This window comes from Mesoplodon mirus, assembly GCF_964341445.2.
Source record: "Mesoplodon mirus genome assembly, chromosome: 18".
Lineage (NCBI taxonomy): Eukaryota > Metazoa > Chordata > Mammalia > Artiodactyla > Ziphiidae > Mesoplodon > Mesoplodon mirus.
Window position 1 is genome coordinate 46,599,703 of NC_138994.1, and position 22,476 is coordinate 46,622,178.

Genomic DNA, 22,476 nt, shown 5'->3' on the forward strand with positions numbered 1-22,476 from the left:
GTACCGAATAGGATGCCGAATGCGGGGTACAGGGTTCAGGGTGCAAGGTACGGGGGTCCAGCACCGATCCCTGCCTGACAAACCCCTATTCCGTTTGGATCACGCGCCCTTCCAAAGTAAGCCCCGCCCCACTCGCTCAAGTCCTGCCCAGAGATTTAGCCACATCTTCTTTAGGCCCCACGGCCCTGCCCATTCGTTCAAGGCCACGCCTCCCCTCCCTCTCAAGACCTCCCACTTCCCTTGCTCCTTTCCCGGTCCAGTAGCCACTCTTAGGAGCTCTCATCCTCCGTAAGACCTGGGCTTCCTCCTTTCCCAACCCCCCAGCATCCCATTGAGAGACTTAAGGCTTGTGGTTGTGGGTGTTTTAATGCACTGAGCTCCAATACAATTCTCCCACCTTTATGGCTAGCACAACCGGATATTACCAGGGCCCCCTCAGACGACAAATTCAACCAAGGTCAAGGCCAGAGTGAGGTCCAGCGTCTGTCCGAGGTGCATTATCAGTCTTGGCTTTTAGAGTCCTCGACCCTCCCTCAAGCGGTGAAGAAGGGGAGGTCCTCTCAGTTATCCAGGCTCATGAGTAGAGCAGTGCCCCTCTTGATCCAGTGATCAGATGTCATGGTCCCAGAGCGGAGGTCGATGGCAATGACAAACGATGCGCGGTCTGAGCTGCCTGCCCGGTTGGGATAGTAATAACAGGGACAGGAGTACATGCCTTCGGGGAAGGAGAAGAGAAAGAGTCAGACCCTGGAGCCTCTGGCAGAGCAGGGCAGGAGCAAGTGTGGGGGAGGGGTGGAGCAGAGACTGGGTTAGGATCCAAACTAGGGATGGAGCAGGCAAGCTTGAGGGCCCTGTCCCACCCTTGGCACTCTTCTTGCGGCTCTCTGTAGGCCGGAAGTGGATCGTGGGCATGAGGCAGACAAGCTGCATGGGCTCTGCCTCCACCAAGCAGGAGTTCTTCCGGTCCCAGCCAGCACCCTCCAGGTATAGGCCCCGAACCCAGACACCATCCTGGGGAGACATGGGGGCAGGTTGGGAGGAAATCTAGACCCTCAGTTGCCAGCACCCCTGTCCTGCCACCTCTCCTCCCCTCCCAACCAACTGTTTCCCACCTTTGCTCCCAGCACCCTCCTCCTCCACCAGAACCCCCTCTGCTCGGAACACCGAGCACATCTGGCTCCCACCTTGGGTGGATACACTAGGTTGCTGTCGTCCACAGTGGAAACAATAAACTCCCAAGAGAGGCTGTCCACTGAAATCTGGGGATTGAAGGTGAGAAGAAGGGAGGACTCCCAAAGAGGAGAGCAGATACATATCCCCAGCAACCGTCCCCATCACACTTTCCACATCGCTCACATTGTTTTGGCGAGCTGAAGACTGCAGGACAGCAGTGAGGAAGCCGGTGGGAAAGGTAAAGCCAGACAGCCAGAAGATCACAGGAGGCCGTGCGCGGCTGGCCCACAGCTCAAACTGTTCCACACGCATGGCCAAGTCCCGGGTCCATGAAGCCAATGGCTTTTGTGAGGGATATGCCTGGAGGAGGAGAAGGCAGTGTGTGTTTATTCATTCACTTAGTCATGCATTCAAATCCTTGTTTCAACACTTGGAGCAGCTATAAGAAGAATATATGCTGTCAGCCCCTGTTCCCCAACCATAGTTCGGCACAGCTCTCCAAAAGCCAACTCCCAGGAGAGAAGCATAAAATGACAACTATTAACAATAGCACCAGTAATATTAACAAGTTACCATTAATGAAGCACCTTCTAGCATTGTGCACAGTACAGGGAATCCTTGAAACATCCTTGGCGAGGCTAGGAACTTACCCTGAGTAAGTTTCTAACTAAATAACTTTTCAAAGTCAGTCAGTAAAGAGCAGAGTCAGATTTCAACCTTGAATGTGTCTGGCCCCAAAGCCCAGGCTCACTGCTTTTTGCTATATGCTTCCTTAAAACCAGGAGGTCGCTGGCCCAGGGGTGAAAGGAGAGTTCATTGTTGGATTAGGATCAACAGTAATGTAATCTTGCCTTTCCCCAGAGCGGAGGGACATGGGCATCAAAGATGCAACTGAAAACCTCTTCCAGGCTTGTAGACATGACGATGAGGCCCTGGATGCCTTTTTCTAGGTCTGTCAGTGAGAACCTGAACAGGGTAAGGTGGAGGGTTAGGGATGGGGTGGGCCTGGGAGAGCCATCATACGCAGGGAGTGAAGGCCTTTCCTCGTGCTCCCTCACCACGTTCCACAGAACCGCCCTCCATCTTACAGGATGGTCTCCAAAAGCTTGTTGTATCTCTGAATCTCCTGAAGAAGCACCACATTGAGTGGGGAGGGGTCCATAGCCAGCAGTTTTCGGGTCCCTTCATAGTCGATCATTTCAGGGATCTTCTGTTTCACATCAGCAGCCAACTCAAGGACCTGCCGAGGCAGGAGCTCTGAGCTCTGAGTGCAGGCCCCTCTTCCTCATTGCTTTCCCTCCCCCAGGTGTCTGTCTGTCCTTACCTTCTCTTCCCGGCTCTGGTCTCCGGCCCTGGTGGGTGTAATCTGGGGTTGCAGGGAAAGCAGAGTCTCAAAAAGAGTGTGTGCCTCAGTGATCTGGGAGGCCACATCTGCATTAGGGTGCTGGCCAAAGGTCTCGGGGGGGTCCATGCCAGGCAACATGCTAATGTACTCCTTGTATGAGGCCAGGCTCCCATCCTTGGGGATGAAATAGGTCTCCAATACTGACAACCTGGGGAGCCACCGCATAATTATCACTGTGTCGTGGGGACTCTGGGGCTCCCATGCCAGGCTAAGACCCCATTCATCCAGCTCCCTACTCTTGCTCCACCCACCGCCCCACAACCCCACAAAGCCTGCTTCTCCCGTCTCACATTGTCTCCTCACACACTTCCCCTACCCCCAGTGCTGCCAGCTGCCCCCACCCCATTCAGCATCCCCCCTCACCTGTAGGAGGGGCTTGATAGAGCCTGCTCACAGAAGTAGTCGTTGATGTAGGTGGTGAGCAGGCGCCGGTCCCAGTCATCCGTGACGTGTCCACCATAGTTGACACCAGCGATGAGGTACTTGAGCGCATCCCAGGGCGTCTCCTCGTACTCGTCCAGGTAGAGGCTCAGCAAGTTCTCTGACACCTGTGTGTGGCCCCAGCCCGAGCCCCCAGCCCCACACACAGTTATGGCAGGAACACTTCCAGGGGCGCTTTAACACAGGCTTCCTGTCAGTGGCTATTCCTGCTGGGCAGCCATGGGGCAGGAAGTGTAAGGAGACAGGACTGGGATGAGGGACCCTGGTTAGCACAAACCTCAAAGTCGGAGTCATTGAAGCCACAGATGATGTTCCAGCCAAGTTGCAGGAACTTTCTGCGTTCAAGTAACACAGAGTGGAAGAAGCACAGTGAAAACAGCAGCTTCTTATACTTGGAGGGTTTAGAGCAGCGGGAAAACTGTGGTTCTGTCATCAGTTGGTAAAGACGGGTCATGTTGGCCTTTAGGCCCTGGAGACAATGAAGTACAGAGGTGGGATGACATGCATCTTGCTTGGCCCTGCCCCTAGCACCGTCGTGTACAGCTGTGGAGGTTGCACACTGCACAAGGGCACTGGCTGAAGGGATGAGTGGAGGCTGAAATCCAGCCCTTGAGCTGCATGCCAGGATGTGCACTCATTCACGGGGCTGCGTGCCTTTCTCTAATTCACACACAGGCACTGTACGGACTAGTGTCAGCCCTGTCTTCTTGTCTCCGCCCCCCCGCCTTTTGATCCCCTCAACCACAATGTTCTCAGTGGTGGGTAGGCCAACTCAATTTGGAAGTGCCAGAAAATATGAACAGAAACATTAACGTGCACTACTGATGAACAAAAATGTACACAACTATGGGCAAAGGGTCAGTTGATAGTGTCTCATCAAGGAGGAATGTTCTGTGTGATTGGATTTATCAGGCTTCATGAACAGGTTGGGATTTGGCCTAAGTCTTACAAATGGGAAGGATGTGACGAGGCTGAGAGGAGGGCCTTAGTTTCCCAGAGATGGGAAGAATTGAAGAAATAAAGGCACAAAGGGGAGATAAAGTGAGAAGAGAAGTCTAACTGAAATCAAGTGCAAGTGCTCAGGTGGGGAAAGAATGGCCATGAGCAGATGGAGTGCAATAAGAAGGGCAGTTTGAGCCATTTGGACCTGATTCACCAGGTATCCTGGAGCCATTTCTGTCTTAAGTAGGACAGTGATACACTGAAAGAGTATTTTAAGAAGACTCATATATGATGGACAGAATGGAGCAGGGAGAAAACAGAAGTAAGAACATTGGATAGACCAATAACAAAAAGAAAATATAATTTAAAAAATACCATTTCTGGGCCTCCCTGGTGGCGCAGTGGTTGAGAGTCCGCCTGCCGATGCAGGGGACACGGGTTCGTGCCCCGGTCTGGGAGGATCCCATATGCCGCGGAGCGGCTGGGCCCGTGAGCCATGGCCGCTGGGCCTGTGCATCCGGAGCCTGTGCTCCGCAACGGGGGAGGCCACAACAGTGAGAGGCCCGCATACCGCAAAAAAAAAAAAAAAAAAAAAAAAAAAAAAAAATACCATTTATAACATCATCAAATTATGTAAAATACCATGAAACCACCGAGTCCTAACCACTGGACCACTGGGGAATTCCCTTTACACATCTTTATAGAGAAACGTACAAAACTTTACTGAAATAAAGAATAGGGACTTCCCTGGTGATACAGTGGTTTAGAATCCACCTGCCAATGCAGGGGACACGGGTTCAGTCCCCGGTCCGGGAAGATCCCACATGCTGCGGAGCAACTAAGCCGGCACGCCACAACTACTGAAGCCCGCATGCTGCAACTGCTGAAGCTTGCGCGCGTAAAGCCTGTGCTCCGCAACAAGAGAAGCCACTGCAATGAGAAGCCCGTGCAACACAAGGAAGAGTAGCCCCCGCTCGCCACAACTAGAGAAAGCCCGTGAGCAGCAACAAAGACCCAACACAGCCAAAAAAAAAAAAGAATAAATGGAGAGACCTACTATACTCATGGATTGGGAGGCTCAATATCCTAAAGACGATGATTTCCCCCAAATTGATCAATAGAATTTTTCTGGTGAAAACTTGACAAGCTAGTTCCAAAATTTATGTTGGAGAATAAAAGGTCAGGAATAGCCTGGAGAAGGACATTGGTGAGGGGACTTGCCTTCCCAGCTATCAAGAATTATTATAGGGCTATATAGTAATTAAGACAGTGTACATTGACCCCAGGATAAACAAGTTGACCGGTGAACAGAATAAAGGGCCCAGAAACCCATCTGTATATATATGACATGATTGGGACATTTAACAAAATTGGAATATATAATACATTTAGATTAAAAGAGTGTATCAATTGACTGAAGTCGGCAACTGTGCTTGCAATTATATAAGAAAACATTCTTATTCTTAGGACTGAGCCCCTTACACTGATATACACTGAAGTATGTAGCAGTAAAGGACCAGGATACATGCAATGAATTCTCAAATGTTTCAGAAGAAGTGTGAGTGAGGAGAGAGCGAAAAACAGAAAGAGATCAAATGATAAGGCAAGTGGGACAAAATGTTAACAACAGATGAATTTGGGTAACATACATGTGAGGGTTCTTTGTACTATTATTCTTACAACTTTTCTGTAAGTTTAAAATTATTTCCAAATAAAATATTTTTAAAATATTGGCCTCTTTGTCAGCTTCCAAAAGAAATCTGGTTGCACCAACTATACCCTGAACGTCCTACTTTCTCTGAAGGTTTGGTGGATCGCAGGAAGGTTCTGCATCACCAGCAAGCAGCATTTCACAGAAGGCTGTCCTGGGCTGAGCTAGAACAAGGCCCTCTCCTTTGGTGACCCCACCACGGCGGAGCCATCCTCTCTGATTCCTCTCTCCTCCTGGGTTTTGCTCCAATTCATCATTGCCTCCATGCTCACTGCTTATCATGCCGACCTAAACAGCACCTACCTCAGGGCCAACACATCTCTACCCATCACAGAGGGTGGGGCTCAGCCAACAGAGGGCCCACGGGCTACCAGGGCACACACCTCTCTTAGAAGGCAATAAGAAAGGCTCTTAAAAAATGAACTAAAAAAAAACAAAGTTCTATTTCTTTGGCAACACATTTCTGGACTGTTTGACATTTTTCAATGGGGGTACAGAATACTTTTGTTGGCAGAAAAGAATAAAAATCAACTTAAACATATATTTTATTTTATTTTTTGCGTTACGCGGGCCTCTCACTGCTGTGGCCCGTCCCATTGAGGAGCACAGGCTCCGGACGCGCAGGCTCAGCGGCCATGGCTCACAGGCCCAGCCGCTCTGCGGCATGTGGGATCTTCCCGGACCAGGGCACGAACCCGCGTCCCCTGCGTCGGCAGGCGGACTCCCAACCACTGCGCCACCAGGGAAGCCCTAAACATGTATTTTAAAAAGTTAGTGGCACCATTAACAAAAATGGGATGAGGAGGTAATCTACGCAGAGGATGACTTGTTTTGAGAGCATGGGATTTATGGTGCTGGTGTGCCGAAAAGAAATGCCTCGTAACCAGATGGAATTCAGGCCCTGCCGTGAGTTTGATACTGGAGCCAGAGATGGGGATTGGGGTTGAAATCAGGAAGAGGACAATTTCTCCATCAACTTGTGAAAGGAGGAAATGTAGAATGAGGACAGGACAGGAGGAGAAAGAAACACAGAAGGAATAAATAATGTGGCAAGAAACAGAGGGGGGACCAGGAGTGTGTGTCAGGGAAACAAGGGAGAGGGAGAGTCAACTATGCCAGCTGCCTCCAGGTGGTCAAAAAGGATTTAATGATGAAAGACATCCACACACCTGTGCATTCAAACGGTCCTCGTTTATTGAGCACCTACTACACGCGCGTCCCTATGTTAGTCACAGGATGAGCAAAACGGTGAAGGGGAAAAAAAGACATGGCCTCTGCCCTCTTCTTGGAGCTTACAGTCTAGAGAAGAAGTCAGGCATCAACCAGAATCACACTAATACGTGTAAAATTCCCCACAGTGGGAAGACCAGAGGGAGTGGTGAAGGTTTTAGGAGTGTTACCTAGACATGGAGGTCAGAGTCTTCCTGAGAAAGTGCTGGTGGGGCTGAGACCTGAAGGGGCAAAGGAGGGGACGGGGAGGAAAGCAGGGAGGGCAGCACATGCAAAAGCCCCAAGCAGGAGAATACAGGGTCTATCAAGGAAGAAGAACAAAGCAATTTAAAAATCAACGGTGTAGGTAGAGCAAAGAGAGTGAAGGGGAGAGCGGCGACCGACAAAGCTGGGGAGGCACCCGCTGCGGCACACAGGCCATGTGAATAGGGTTTTGATCTTGACTAAAAGCAATGAAAAGTGACTAAAATAGTTTTAAGTAGGAGGTAAGTGGGTTGGATGCAGCAACATGATCAGATTTTAAATCTGCAATTCACTGATTGCATTCAATGGTGACCTTGTAATATTGGAGATAAAATGTTCAATAGAGTTGGAGGGAAGGAAGGAGAGAGGCCGGGAAGTGACATCAGGGTAAGAATGTAAGGAAATGTCGGGAGGAGGAAGGGTCTGAAGGGTCCAAGCGCTAGTTATATACACTTTCTTTGCCTCTGTTTCCTATCTGTAAAATGGGGGTGATAGTACTTACCTGATAGGTGTGTGTGTGTTAAATGGATTAATAAATGTAAAGCACTTAGAACAATGCCTGGCACATAATAACACTCAAGAGATGTTAGCTATTACTATTATGTTCTAAGAGTTTGGCACACAGAAGAGGGAAAGGAGGTGGAATTTTTTAGAGGACAGTAGAATCAAAAAAAGCCACGTTGTTGTTAAGGTTAAACCCTCTCCCTGAGGCCTGGAAGAGGAAAGGTAGGCCAGATGGCACGGTCGCTGCTGGCTGTCGGTTGCCCATACCTTTGGCGGCTCTGTGGTCATCTTGATGCTGGCCTGCAAGATCGAGATAGGGAAGTCTGGGTGGGGGCTGGAGCTGAGCCAGAGGCGGAAGGAAGGGTGTGGATCCTCCACCTGCAGCTGTTCCACCAGTTTGTCCAGGGTAGGCATCCACGACAGCGACAGGTGGCAGTTGGCCAGAAACACCCAATGTCCTGCAAGGAGATGCTGGATGCAGTGGGAACCATTCCCTATGCCCCACCTGTCCCCCCACTTTCCACCTGATTGTATGTGTGGTGGCTGGGAGAGATAGGGTCCAAATGCTCAGGTGCCACCCCTGGAGCCTTCTGGAGAAGTGGGAGCTGCAGTTACAGCAGGGCGAAGGAGGTGGGAGGCGGTGGGCAGTCGGGCCAGGGACACAGATGGGGGCAGAAGAACAGGGTGGACACTGACCCTGAACCACACCCTCTCGGAGGAGCCGAGCCGCGATGGGGGCCTGGCCCTGGCCCAGAGACAGGGCATGGAAGCGCTGGGCCATGCCTGTGTGCTCTGCCAGCTGGAGCAGGGCACTGGTGGGGTCCACGCCGGGGGACAGGATAAATATGAGTGGGGTCCGCGGGGCTGAGTCTTCCAACACCTGCCGGCAGCACAGGGCGTGGGCTCAGGCAGAAGGCCGGGTGAGGCAATGGGACAGAGACTGAGGAAATGCGGGTGGCCGACTGGGACAGGGAGAGGGAGGCGGGAAGGAAACCAAGCCACTGACCAACTTCATGTTTAGCACAGGCGGCTCAATGAAGCGGGAGCCAAGGTTGGAGACGATAAAGGAGGTTACGCAGAACGCCACGCGGTCCTGGCGCAGGGAGCGAACGATCAGCATCCGTTGCATTTCATTGCAGGCGTTCTCCCACTCACCTGGGGGTGAGTAATCGCGGGGAGAGTGAGTAATCGTGGGGAGAGTGAGTCGGGAAGAGCGGGGCATGTAAACAAAGGGGCACCTGCAGGAACGCTGGGTCAGGAGGCAGGTGCGCTGAGGGAACTTGGGAGAGAGAGGGGAGGAATTAGAGAGGGAAGAGCGGGCACGCGGCTGAACGAGGGCAGGATAGAGGCAGGAGAGGGAGGCCCGGCGCCCAGGCACCTGGCAACATAGCCTTCTCCGGGGTGGCACTGGTGTACCACAGGTGCCAGTCACGAGGATACTGTTCAAAGGAGTTCATGAGCCCGTGGAAGTTGGTCAGCTTGTCCAGCTCTGTGATGTTATCCCAGTAGACGTCTGCGAGCCAGCTGGTACAGGGGTTATCCATTTGGCCCTCGCGATCCAGGACCTGGTGGGGAGGGTGGCGAGAGAGGAGCAAACGATTGACCGGGAGCACCCCAGAAGAAGCATTATCTCCTTTTTCAAGGTGGAAAAGCCATGATGAGTATTTCATGAAACAAAATGAAGAAATAAATACAGGAATCTGAGGTGGATCGGAATCCACCTTTATTGGGGAAATAAGTGGGGTGGCGGGGGTGGGGGTGGGGGCTAGGTCTCTGAGACGCTGTGCAGAGATGCCACAGTCCGAAGTTAGGAAGCGGGCGCCCTCTGGTGGTTGCCTGGCAATAATGCCTCCTACCCGAATGATTTCAATTGCAGCCTCACCCTTGAGAGAAGCACAAACTAACTGTTCACTCACTCATTTACCCTTTTTAATAAATATTTGTTGTTCACCAACTATGTGTTTTAAGCACCTGGGACACACCACTGAACAAAACAGACAAACACCTCTGCCCTTGAGGAGCTTATTTTCCAACATGAGACAGCGGATACTGAACCAAAAACATCACAAGTAAATTATCTAGTACAATAAAGGTGGCAGTGCCATGGAAAAAGAGAATAGGTTGAGGAGGATAAGGCAGATTGGAAGTGCTGGGGGGTAGTCTGAAATACTAAATAAGAGAGTCAAGGAAATCTCAGTGAGGTGAGATTTAAATCAAGACTTGAAGGAGGGGAGGGGGAACAATTTTCTGGCCGAAGGAACAGCGAGTGCAAAGGCCCTGGGGTGGGATATGCCTGCGACAAGAAGAGGCCCGTGCAGCTGGAGTGGACAGTGTGGAGCTGAGCAGCGGGGGATGACATCAGTGATGGGGCATCCATTTTCAAAGAATCTCTCTGGTGGCTGTGTTGAGAGACTAGGGGTGGCAGAGGCTCTTGCTAAAATCCAGATGAGAGGTGAAGTGAAGGTGGCAAAAGGAACGAAACTGTTGTCCAAGGAGGGTGTGCTGACGGCTCAGGGAACCGTGGTATGGTTGGCAGCTTTAAGGGCCCGCCTGAGGTGTACGGTCATGGATTTAAAGTGAGTCCAGTCGGTGTGGGCATGTTTTTCTCCAGCCAAGCTCAGCTGCATGGGGCACACTGGGACAGAGGGGGAAGGAGAGTTGGATCTTACCAGAGCGGTAGCTTCAGCGAGCAAATGCCACACCGTGCCGGGGGTGAGGGGGGGCGGTGTGCAAAGGGGCTGAGGGTGTTGACAAGGGAGAAAGGGTAATGGTGGCCACGAAATTAGGCTGGGGAAGGAGTGGCCTGAGAGGCAGTGAAAGAGTGGCCAGCTCATACCAACCAGCTGGTCGCAGGTAAGGGGCCCAAAGCCCCGCCTGTAACTCGGGCAAGGAGGCACAAGGCAAGTCACCCCCCGGGCCCCCCCAGGAGTTTGTCAGGCGCCTGCTCCTGCCAGCGTTCCTCTGCGCATGCGCACTCGCTGGAGCCTCGGGCCTCACCCTCTGGGTCTGGAGTCCATTCCCAGCCTTGTCCGCCCCACCCTCGGATGTGCCCTGCACTCCACTCACCACGCCCCCGCGCAGAAAGAAGTTGTATTCATCCATGTTGAGTTTGCCGGAAGTCTCCAGGATTTTGGCACACATATGAAAACTGAACAGCAGCTTGTGGCGCTCGAAAAGGGTGCGGCAGGTGTACCTGGGAGGGGACAGGGGATGGGGGTGCGGGAGGTAGGGTACTCAGCATGAATGCTTCCTCAGAGAGGACCAGACCATCACAGAGCCCTACACAGAAGGAGGGCCTTACTCAGCTTCGAGTCCAAACCTCCTGTAAACAGCCAAGCATTCGGGGCACTAGAGAGAGGACGTGGTTTTCCCAGAGTTTCCTCAACAATGACTGGACCCCTGCTATGTGCCAGGTACTCTGCCAGGTCCTGAAGACACAAAGATGAACAAGCACGGTCTCTGTGCTGGAGGAAGTCAGGTAGAGTGGGGAGGACAGGCGAGAGGCCATTGGCTACCATAGGATGTGATGAGTCCTATACAAGGGTGACAGCCCCCGCCCTGCCTGGAGCGGAGCTGCCTGGAGGTACAGCCGAGTTACCGAGTTACCGAGTGATGCGGCAGAGAGGAGAGGGGAGGATGCCAGGGAGAGCTCAGAGCACAAGCGAAGCAGGCAGTGGGGCCGGGAGAACCATGGGGTGCAGGGCAGTCAGCGGTGCTCAGGCATCCAGCGGTAAGGAGGGGAAAGGTGAGGCTGGGAGGCAGGTGGTGGCCAAGGCACGGAGGACTTTGTGGCTATTGGACACAAAACCACCACCAAAGAGTGTAAGCCGGGAGTGGCATGGCCAGATTTCTGTGTTTGAAAGGCTCACGCTGGCGCCTGCAGGAGGACAGGTTAGAGAGGGATAGACTTGGAGGCAGAAGGACCTGTTGGGAGCCCGTTGGGGAATTCAGAAAGAAAGATCACAGCGGCCTCCACTGAAGTGCAGTCATGGCACTGGGGAGACTCGGGTGGGGTGGGGGAACAGTTTGCAGAAAGAATCATGAGCAAAACCTGGTGACTGATCTGAGGGGTGAGGAACAGCAAAGGGTCAGGAACATCTCCTGGCTTCTGGCTTGGGTGCCTGGGAGGCGGGTGTTGGTGCCACTCAGGGGTGTGGCCCCGAAGAAAGAGGGAAGATAACGAGTTTGATGTGAAACAAGCTGAACTTGAAGGGTCTGTGGGAAGTCCAGGCAGAGGGGTCAGGAACCTCCCTACTCAAAGGGCGAGCCACAGACCAAAAGCCGCAGCTTCACCTGGAGCTTGTTAGAAATGCAGGCTCCCAGGCCCCAGCCCAGATCTACTGAATCTGAGTCTGCATTTTAACACGATTCCCAGTGCGTCGTGGGCACATGAACCGCTTGAGAAGTGCTGGTATAGGAGACAGTTCTACACACAAGGCTAATGCTCAGGGGAGACCTGAAGAGAAGATACACTGGAACAGGGACTAGTCAGCCCGTGGATGATGGTTAGACCCCTACCGCGGACGCCACCCAGGGGAAGTGTATGGAGAGAGGGGCAGGGGGACAGGAGCGGTGGCATGGGGCAGCACGAAGGCACAAGTAGCAAGAGGGGTCGGCGTAGAGCCACTGGGCCTCCCACGGAGCTCGTGCGGCACGCGGGCAGGCGCGCAGACCTGTAGACTGCGTAGGTGTGGTACTCGTTCAGGTAGTCGATGCGGTCCTGCAGCTTGTTGCTGCGATGGCTCTTGTCGATGCTGAGGATAAAGAGGCTGATATAGGCGTCCAGCGAGAACTGGTACATGGGGTCGATGCGGCCCATGTCGTTGAGCACGAAGAACAGCACCGAGGCCCGCTGGGCGCACGGGCGGTAAGCCTGCGGAGGGGGCGGAGTCAGGACCGGAGGGGCGGGGGCTCGGGCAAGGCGGGGGTTGGGCCGGAGGGCGCAGGGGCTCACCTCGCGGGCCAGGTCGATGTTCATCTCCGTGGTTTCGCTGGTCTCCAGCTGCTCTGTCACCTCCGTGGCGGTTATCTTGGAGGTCCGCAGCGTGTTCACCAGCTGCACGTCGTCCAGCAGGGAGCCTGTGGCCTCGTTCAGCAGCCTGGAGGGAAGCCAAGAGGCACGTGGATGGAGAGGCTTTAGGGGTACTGGGCTGAGGTGAGGGGGTGGGGAGACCCCCCCATCAGCCCCCTGGGGCTGTAGTCCGGCCTGCGAGCAGACCAGCGGGCCGCGGGTGGGGGGAGGCAAGGTCTCACCGAAGGATCTCGTCCTCCAGCTCCTCGAGCTGCCTCTTGCCAGCGGCGATTTTGACAACCAGTGAGTCCTTCTGCTCCTCCAGCTCCGGCCGCTCCTTCCGGACCACGACGCCCAGCAGCTGAGCCTCCAGGCCCTGGGATCACCAGGACTCGTGGTGAGAATCCCACTGCGGTAACCTTTACCCGTTTGATCCCTTTACCCCTCTCACGCCCCGCATCCGCAGCTGCCCGACACAATCTTAGCCTTTTCGCAATCCTGCCGGACTCTACAGCCCTTCCGGGTTCACCCTCGCTCAGTCTAGGCATCAGCCCCCACCCACCTGTTCTTTGACAGCAAAGTTGACAATGGTGGTCTTGGCTGAGGTCTCTGGGCTGTAGTGGGGGTTGGAGAGCTTGGTGGTGATGTAGAATCGGAAACTGGTATTGTATTCCACCCCCTTATCTCCGATGCGCATCAGCAGCCGACCACCTGCACCCACAGGAGGGTCAAGGGCAAGGACGCCACGTGACCAGGTGTGGGCTGACCCGTTGTTCCCCAACTGGAATCCAGTAGCCGTGACTCCGCCTGCCCTAATGTCCCCAGCCCAGGGCTGTCTGAATACAGGGACAGGTAAGTAGAGGACAGAGCCAAAGACCCAGCCCTTTCTTCCCCTGTGTCCGACTCGGCTGGGCTCTAGGATTTGTCCTCCAGACCAACCCCACAATAAGCCTGGGCCCTCACCAGTTCGAGCTACAGATTTGTTGAGCACAGGGTTGAGTGTGGGGTCCAGATATTCCTGCACGTTCTGGAGCAGTACTGGGTGTCCAAACTGGATGGCCTTTTCTAGGACTTGAAGGTAATCGCTCATCTGCAGATCAATGATCTGTAGGCCCTAGAGAGCAAGGAAAAAGATGCAAGAAATGCTGCAGGATACAAGTGTGGGGGGGTAATGGCCTGAGGGAAGGACCTCAGGAAGAGTCAGGCTTGGGAAGAGAATCTAAGGGGACAAATCAGTCCCCCAGCCTTATACCTGACTTCCTTCCATGTTCTTGATCCATTTCAGGGCCTGGGCCTGAGGATCAATCATCAGTGCCCACCTGAAGGAGGAAGCGTGAGTCAGAAGACAGGCTCTGCCCTTACTCAGCCTCGTGCTCCCAGCAGCATCCTTACCTGTTGCCACGGGTGACAATGATGCCATTCTCGGTGGAGAAGACATCCGAGGGCAACCCTTGGATGTTCCAGTCCCGAACTTTGGTAGGATTGGACAGGAATTTATCAAAGGTGAAGTGGGGTGAGCAAGGAACTTGCAGCTCCGAGATCTGGGTGAGAAGAGCCCCAAGCTTCAGCCTGGAGATCTGAGCCCAGCACCCCTGCCCCTTCCCGACATCTCTGTTACTCCCAAAGGCCACAATCTCAGAGCTCATGAGCTCACTCATCACGCCTAAGCCCTGTCTCACCTTCCTGATCCAGATTTGGTTGACGATCTCATCCCGGTAGTTGGTCAGGAAGGGTCCCATGTAGGACAGGAAGGCAGCTGCCAGGAGACAGTCTCCCACCAGGTAGCCCAGATCCCCCTCCAGGCCCTGGAGGATAGCAGGGGAGGTGTAAGGTGTAAGGCCTGGGCCCCCAGCCTGGAGACACCTGGACTGCTCTGAAGGCACTCTCCTCTGGACACTATCCAGATCAGAGAGAGTCTTTGCCTCTCCTAGACCCTTGCACCCTGAGAACTCTAACCTACTCTCACAACTTTTGAGTTCCCCATCTTTTTTTCCCTTTTCTTCATATTAGGGCCACACTGTGCGGCTTACAGGAATCTCAGTTCCCCAACCAGGGATCGAAGCCGGGCCATGGCAGTGATAGAGCCGGACCCTAACCATTTGGCCACCAGGGAACTCCCTTGAGTTCCCCATCTTTAACAGCAATGTTTATTTCTTATGATAAGGCCTAACCCTCTTGTGAAGCCAGGAGCTCACCGAGGGTAGAGACGAGATGCCCCAGGTCGGTTTCAATCAGGCCAGTGGGCTATGTCAAGGGTCCTCGTGTGTGCTTTCCAGCCCTACCTAAACACAGAAGCAGATCCCTCATGGTACAAAAAGTCTCTCCTTCTACTATTCTCACCAAATGTGAGGAGGTGGAGGGGAAGAACTCCCATGCCCCATTCTTGGATGTCCCTACACCGAAGTATCCCCATTTCCCCCACCTGTCCCTCAACCTAAACGGGACGGGAGCTCTTGGCACTGGTGGGCAGGGAAGGACAGCCAGGTGGTGCAACGATCTCACCTTCACCGTCTCCTCCCATCGGGCCTTCTCGCCAGCCAACCCAGACACCAGCATCCCGGCTCGTTCCAGCTTCACCTCCATCTCCTCGGACTTCTTGCGAAGCTCCTCCTTCTGTGCCAGCTTCTCATCGTACTGTTTCTTCAGCATCTCCAGTTTCTCAGCCACCTGGGAGGGATCAGAGTACAGGGATCAAACATGGGGCTTGAGGCCAGATTGTCCTGTCTTCGGATCACCAGTCTGCCGGGTTGTGGGAAAATGAACCTCGGGGAAAATGATCTCTTTGAGCCTGTTTCCTCACGTGCAAAATAAGACCAATCAACACCTGCCCTGCAGGGTTGTTGTGAGGAGAAAAACAAGATCAAATATGTGTGATAAGTTGCGTTTTCTTTCCCATCCCTCCACCACCCTTTCCTTGAGCCTGGAAACTACTTGGTAAAGGACTCAATGCTGAGTAGGAGACAGACCTCTCGTAGCATAGTGATAAGGCACACAGGATGTGTTGGCAAGAGAGGACCAGATAGCACAGAAATAACGGCCACTCCGTGCCAGAGGCCACACCTAAGGTGAGACCCTGAGAGAGGAAGAAGGAGTTAGAATGAACCCAGGAGCTGTTGGAGGGAGGAAGAGGGAGTCCATTCAGGAAAAAGGCCCAGGTCCGAGGTCCCACCGAAGATGGGACCTGGGAAGAGCCTTACCTCTTAGAGAAGCCTCCTTCACCTCAACTCATTGCCACCCTGTGGGCTCTGCTGAGGTTGGAATATATCACTCAAATCTTTTTTTTTTTTTTTCTTTTTGGCCGTGCCGTGTGGCTTGTGGTATCTTAGCTCCCGGACCAGGGATTGAACCCGTGCCCTTAGCAGTGAAAGCACAGAGTCCTACCCACTGGACTGCCAGGAACTCCTTATCACTGAAATCTGAAGTCAAGAACTGACTGTGTGGTGATTGTTTTGTAATGTTTAGAAATATCGAATCGCCATGTTGTGCACCTGCAACTAACATAGTGTTGTAGGTCAATTATACTTCAAACAAACAAACATAAAAAAGAAATCAGATTTGTGATTACCAAAGGCAAAGATGGGGGTGGGGGAGGGGAATTGGATGAGGCAGTCAAAAGGTACACACTTCCCGTTATAAACTAAATAAGTATTAGGGATGTAATGAACATGATTAATATAATTACACTACTGTATGTTGTATAGGAAAGTTGTTAAGAGAGCAAATCCTGAGTTCTCGTCACAAGGAAAAAGTTTTTCTTTTTCTTTTCTTTTGCCTCTATATGAAATGATGATGTTCACTAAACTTATTGTGATCATTATTTCATGATGTATGTAAGTTAACTCAATGTGCTGCACACCTTAAACTTATACAGTGCTGTATGTCAATTATATCTCAATAAAACTGGAAGGAAAAAAAAAAAGAACTGAGTCTTTTCCAGGACCTGCTCTGTGTGCCTGACTGGCGAACAGTAATCGTGTCTGTGAACACACCGTGTCACCTGTTCTCTTCATGAAGAGAAGTGCCTGCCACACAGTGTGCACACGATAAACGTTAGTTCTCTTTCCTGCTGCATCCCCACTGGGAGAGGCAGTCTGCAGCAGTGCAAAGAGTGCTCAGATCATTGCCCCACTTTACTGAGTGATGGCTGTAAGGATAAATGTGGGTTGTAGCACAACGCCTACTGTGTAGTAAGCAAGCAGGACCTGGGCTCAGCTATCGAGGTTGACCTCCAAGAACTTGGGAATGGGAAAGGTAGCTCTCCAAGGAATATTTTTTAAGGCAAAGTGGAGATTCAAAATGTCACCCTTGAGTGACAGGACGGCCTATAGGTCAAGCCTTGGTAGGAATCTGTTGGAAGGCATTAGCATCTAAAGAAAGAAGGTGTCACTCAGCGATCAGCTGGGCCACTTGGAGGCTGGGGACCTACAGGGAAATGTAGGTCCCCTTGCACACACGTGTTGGGTTATCTGGCAGGCTCTACCACGTGACCCCTGTCATCAGGTTCACGCGACCACCTCCCTGCACTGAGGCCATGCTCATCGGCAACACTCTGATTATAATTTGGCTTCCCATGGAGACTGGTCTCTGGGGAGGCAGCCAGCCCACATGACAGATTTATATTTCATTATTTATTTTGCGTGTGGTGTTGTCTTCACTGTTTTTATTTTTCATGTAGGAAATATATGCACAAGATTAAAAACCTAAATAATATAATAAAAGGGATTATAATGAAAAGCAACAGTCCTCTAGCCCACTTTTCCTACTCAGTCCCATCCTTCAGTAGCAAATTACTTTTTAACCATTCCTCTTTTTATTTCTTCTGGTAACTACTTCCGTATCTCTGACTATTACACTTATGCCGCTACTCTACACATATATATACATACACACAGTTTTAAATTTTTGCAGTTTTAATCTTTTTTAAATTAAAATTATTATGAAACATTTCAAACCTAGAAAAAAGACTAATATAAGCAATACCTATATACCCATCACCTAGATTTAACAGCTGTTAACATTTTGCTATATTTATTCCATCAACTTGTTTTTTGCCAAAGTATCTTAAGTTGCAAACTCATGACATTTCAACCTTAAATACCGCATAAGGCATCTCTTTTTTTAAAAAGGACATAATCATAGCATCATTATCACACCTAACATCATCTTTATCTTTTGTTGAAAATAACTTTTCCCATTTATGTCTTTTTTTTACACTACTGAAATTTTATTTTATTTTTCAAGAAACAGGATTTTAGAATAATTTCTTTTGCTGTGTAATACAGTTTTTATATTGTATGATGTTTTCTTTTTTTAAACATTTTTATTGAAGTAGCATTTTGAATAGTGAATATGTTTCACATGAATCAACATTCTGAAGGAACGAAAACGTACAGAGTAAAGGGTCCATCTTTCTCCTACTCCAGCCCCCAGCCCCCAGCCCCAGCCTGAGAGAGAACCACTGTTGCCAGTTTCTTTTCTTTTCTTTTTTTAATTTATTTGTGGCTGCGTTGGGTCTTCGTTGCTGCACGTGGGCTTTCTCTAGTTGCGGCGAGCGGGGGCTACTCTTCTTTGCGGTGCGCGGGCTTCTCATTGCGGTGGCTTCTCTTGTTGCAGAGCACGGGCTCTAGGCGTGCAGGTTTAGCACGCGGCATGTGGGATATTCCCGGACCAGGGATCGAACCTGCGTCCCCTGCGTTGGCAGGCGGGTTCTTAACCACTGCGCCACCATGGAAGCCCTATCACCAGTTTCTAGTGTAGGTTTCCAGACAGAGTCCATCAATAGTAAAGAAAATGTAAGCACCGTGAGGGCAGCATCATGTTCACCACTGAATCCTTAGACCTAGGGTAGTGCCCAGCACACAATAAATATTTCTTGAATGGATGAATTTTTTTCAAAAAGATAAACAGTAACGTTCAATAGCACTGTTTTGTACTTTACTATTTTTTCTATATAAATTTATTTATTTGTTTATTTTTGGCTGCGTTGGGTCTTCGTTGCGGTGTGCGGGCTTCTCATTGCGGTGGCTTCTCTTACTGCGGAGCACAGGCTCTAGGCACGCGGGCTTTGGTAGTTGTGGCTCGCTGGCTCAGTAGTTGTGGCTCGCGGGCCTAGTTGCTCCGCGGCATGGGGGGGTCTTCCCAGACCAGGGCTCAAACTCATGTTTCCTGCATTGGCAGGCAGATACTTAACCACTGTGCCACCAGGGAAGTCCCTGTACTTTACTATTTTTTACTTGTCTCCAAATCAGTTCTTGTCAAGCTGCCTCATTCTTTTTAACAGCTGCAAATAATTTTGCGTGTGGTGGAACCATAATTTATATAACAAGTATCCTGCTGATGGACGTTTGTGTCTTCCCAACATTTTCTATTATAATGATGCTGTAATGAATCTCCTCCATGTACTTGCATAAGCACATCTTGACGCTGCTATTTCTCTTCTATTTTAATTGTTTACTTTGTGAATAAGTAACTTAAAAATTCAAGAGGCATAAATAAGAGCATGAAAAATCTTCCTCCCAGCCCTGTTCTCTAGCTACCCAGCTTCCTTCTCAAGGTAGCCAATGTGACCTGTTTCTTGAATATCCTTCCAGTGCATCCTCTACGGATACTACAAGTACATTCTATACAGCTGTTTCCTGGTTTATCAACATTAGACTATTTCTATGGACTCTATGCTGTGATAGATGAAGATCTGATTCCCTTATACCTCCATACCACCAACCCTTTCTCTCTACTCCTAATAGTTTTCTCTCTCCTACTGGCTACCTTTATAATGTTAAATAACACGTTTTTTGTTTCTTTGTTTTCTACAGCTCCTCCAAGCATGTGGACTCTTAATTCCCTGACCAGGGATCTAAACTGTGCCCCCGGCAGTGGAAGCGCAGAGTCCTAACCACTGGACCTCCAGGGAAGTCCAAACATGTTAAAACTGCGTTCTATTTTATCTACTGCAAAAGCATTGCCCTGTCTTTCCCTCAGCCCCTAGTGGACCTGTGTCCACTTCCCAACTTTTTAGGCTGTACGGTCCTATTTTTATATCGTCGAGGTTGACAACATTCCCATTCAGAGGCCACCCTCAGTCTTCTGTGCTCTGTCTCTAGATTGATTATAAAGGTCAAATGCCAATAAACAGTGTCGATGTCATTGTGACCTGGGTTGGTGCCCAGTGTGAACCAGGTGGCTGGCTGTGAGCTCGTGGCTGAGACACATTCTGACAAGTCACTGTGTGCTGAGCTGGTTGTTAAATACTTCTTGTATTGTCCCTGATTATGTGTGTTCTCTTTCAGAAATTCTTACGGGTTGGATCGTGTCTCTTCTCTCTCTCTCACGTTGTCTGTTTCTGGTTTGGGGTTTTATATTATAGTCCATGACGTTGTCCTCCTACCCTTCCACCCAATGTCATGCTTTGATCGTTTTAAAATTTCCCAGAATTCTTTCTTTTTCTCTGTTTGGACTTTCATCATCCTATTTTTGTTCTATGGATGTCATTTCTTCCTTAATCACTCTGTCTGATGATACCAATTAGACTAGGTCTGCTTTTTCAAGTTTTCTCTGTAACCTGAATTTTCTCTGGGTTTATTTTTTCCTCTGGGGTCGTGTCTTGTTACGTTTTTTTGTTTTGGTCATTCCCTTGTGTGTTGGAAGACTTCCTCCAGGACTTTTTCTCACCCCTTCTCCAGAGGAGGTGGTGACTGATCGGACTGGTAAAATTGGGAAGAATAAACAGGGAATGCTCGACTGAGCTCAGGCCCTTTCCTTTTAGGGGTGAGCACAAGTCCCACTCTGGCCCCCCAGCAATGCCCAAGACCAGGTAAGTCTGTCTGAAGATGGGGTCCTTACTAGGGGGGCTGCTAGTTCACAGACATCAGCCACATCCTCCAACTTAGCCTTTAAAGGTGATATTTTGGCCAAATGCCTTTTGTATTATTTCTCAATTTGTTTAGAACTTGGGTATAGAAGAAGGCTGCTAGTTCTCAGATCCGTTCAAGAGTATACGTATTTGCAGACCAGAAAACACACCACAAGGTTTTTGGCAGGGCTGGGGGTTTCCTGGGCAGACAGCAGGGTGTGGACAGGTGTTTCGACCTAGGTGACCTGCAGAGGCTGGCATTAAGCCCAGTGGGTTTCTACACTTGTGTGGTTGGCTTTTAACCTCTATGGCCTGAGTGAAAGTCTTTTTTTTTTAAATTTATTTTTATTTATTTATTATTTTTGGCTGCCTTGGGTCTTCGTTGCTGCACACAGGCTTTCTCTAGTTGCAGCGAACGGGGCTACTCTTTGTTGCGGTGCGCGGGCTTCTCATTGTGGTGGCTTCTCTTGCTGCGGAGCACAGGCTCTAGGGCACACAGGTTTCCGTACTTGCAGCATGTGGGCTCAGCAGTTGTGGCTCACGGGCTGTAGAGCGCAGGATCAGTAGTTGTGGCACATGGGCTTAGTTGCTCCGTGGCATGTGGGATCTTCCCGGACCAGAGCTCGAACCCATGTCCCCTGCATTGGCAGGCAGATTCTTAACCACTGCACTACCAGGGAAGCCTCTGAGTGAAAGTCTTTAAGCCAACCCTGTGATATTCTGACCTTGGCAGATGGCTGCAGCTTTTTCCATGGGTGAGTGGCTATTTCTATAGAGGCAGGATGTTTGAAGGAGGGCAACTTCTAGGAAACTGGACTTGGGCAGAGGAAATATGTAGTCTGCAAGGGTGGCCTTAATTAAGAGTATTGCAGTGGGCTTCCCTGGTGGCGCAGTGGTTAAGAATCCGCCTGCCAATGCAGGGGACAAGGGTTCGAGCCCTGGTCTGGGAAGATCCCACATGCCGCGGAGCAAATAAGCCCGTGCGCCACAACTACTGAGTCTGCACTCTAGAGCCCGTGAGCCACAACTACTGAAGCCCGCGCGCCTAGAGCCTGTGCTCCACAACAAGAGAAGCCACCGCAACGAGAAGCCTGCGCACCCCAATGAAGAGTAGCCCCCGCTCTCCGCGACTAGAGAAAGCCCACGCACAGCAACAAAGACCCAACGCAGCCAAAAATAAATAAATTAATTTATTTTTAAAAAAAGATAGCATCAACCAAGTTAGAGGGTAAGTGAAGATGAAAAACTTGGAAGCAATGAATCTGTCTTTCCAAAAGGAAAATGGTTAAATAAATGATGGTCTACAAAAAGAAAAGAAAAAAAAAAAGACTTCCTTGGTGGTCCAGTGGTTAAGACTCCGCACTTCCACTGCAGGGGGCACAGGTTCAAACCCGGGTCAGGGAACTAAGATCCTGCAAGCTGCGTGGCACGGCCATTTAAAAAAAGAAAAATGATGGTCTAGCTATCTACTGGCATAACATGCAGCGGTAAAAAGAAAGCAGGAAGTCTTTATACACTGATATAGAACAATCTTCGAGATATAAGTCAGTAATATAGGAAGGTGCAGAACAGTGTGTGTAAGTAATGTAAAAAAAAAAAGAAAAGAAATTTTGCTGAAACAAGAATTTGTAACATGGGTTGCTTTCAAGCGAGCAGAGCTGGTGGCTAGAGAGTAGAAGGTGGGAGAGAGGATTCTTACTGGATATGCTTTTGTACTTTTTCAATTTCAAACCATGTGGATGTATTTATATTACCTATAAAATCAGTGATAGAAAATTAAATGATAGACTGGAAGAATTTTGAACTCTTGATAATAACATATTCTGCCTGGTTAGGGAGTTACTCGTGCATATATCTTGTAGGAAATCACCTTCCGGATTGTCTAGCCCACTCACAGGAAATACCCCTCTCTACCTCCAGATGACCCCATCCCCTCCCCAGGCTCCAAAGCCCTCACATTCCTCCAG

The 22,476-nt window shown here is 50.5% G+C and overlaps 1 protein-coding gene across 1 annotated transcript in view; it reads right to left on the reverse strand.

Annotated features, from left to right (window-relative positions):
- Positions 1-192: 192 nt before the first annotated feature.
- The window catches only part of DNAH2 (dynein axonemal heavy chain 2), an 87,953-nt gene continuing 65,669 nt past the window's right edge, over positions 193-22,476 (reverse strand). The window contains exons 65-87 of the mRNA XM_082605294.1: positions 15,163-15,327; positions 14,340-14,465; positions 14,053-14,201; positions 13,913-13,979; positions 13,624-13,774; positions 13,223-13,371; positions 12,903-13,036; positions 12,604-12,748; positions 12,323-12,522; positions 10,716-10,842; positions 9,028-9,214; positions 8,656-8,804; positions 8,346-8,529; positions 7,917-8,107; positions 3,297-3,488; positions 2,942-3,126; positions 2,498-2,726; positions 2,262-2,413; positions 2,025-2,139; positions 1,357-1,533; positions 1,185-1,259; positions 861-1,011; positions 193-715 (exon numbers count right to left, since the gene is read on the reverse strand). Of these exons, the coding sequence (XP_082461420.1) occupies positions 561-715; positions 861-1,011; positions 1,185-1,259; positions 1,357-1,533; positions 2,025-2,139; positions 2,262-2,413; positions 2,498-2,726; positions 2,942-3,126; positions 3,297-3,488; positions 7,917-8,107; positions 8,346-8,529; positions 8,656-8,804; positions 9,028-9,214; positions 10,716-10,842; positions 12,323-12,522; positions 12,604-12,748; positions 12,903-13,036; positions 13,223-13,371; positions 13,624-13,774; positions 13,913-13,979; positions 14,053-14,201; positions 14,340-14,465; positions 15,163-15,327 (3,555 nt within the window). The 3' untranslated portion in view covers positions 193-560. The remainder of the gene's footprint in view (positions 716-860; positions 1,012-1,184; positions 1,260-1,356; positions 1,534-2,024; positions 2,140-2,261; positions 2,414-2,497; positions 2,727-2,941; positions 3,127-3,296; positions 3,489-7,916; positions 8,108-8,345; positions 8,530-8,655; positions 8,805-9,027; positions 9,215-10,715; positions 10,843-12,322; positions 12,523-12,603; positions 12,749-12,902; positions 13,037-13,222; positions 13,372-13,623; positions 13,775-13,912; positions 13,980-14,052; positions 14,202-14,339; positions 14,466-15,162; positions 15,328-22,476) is intronic.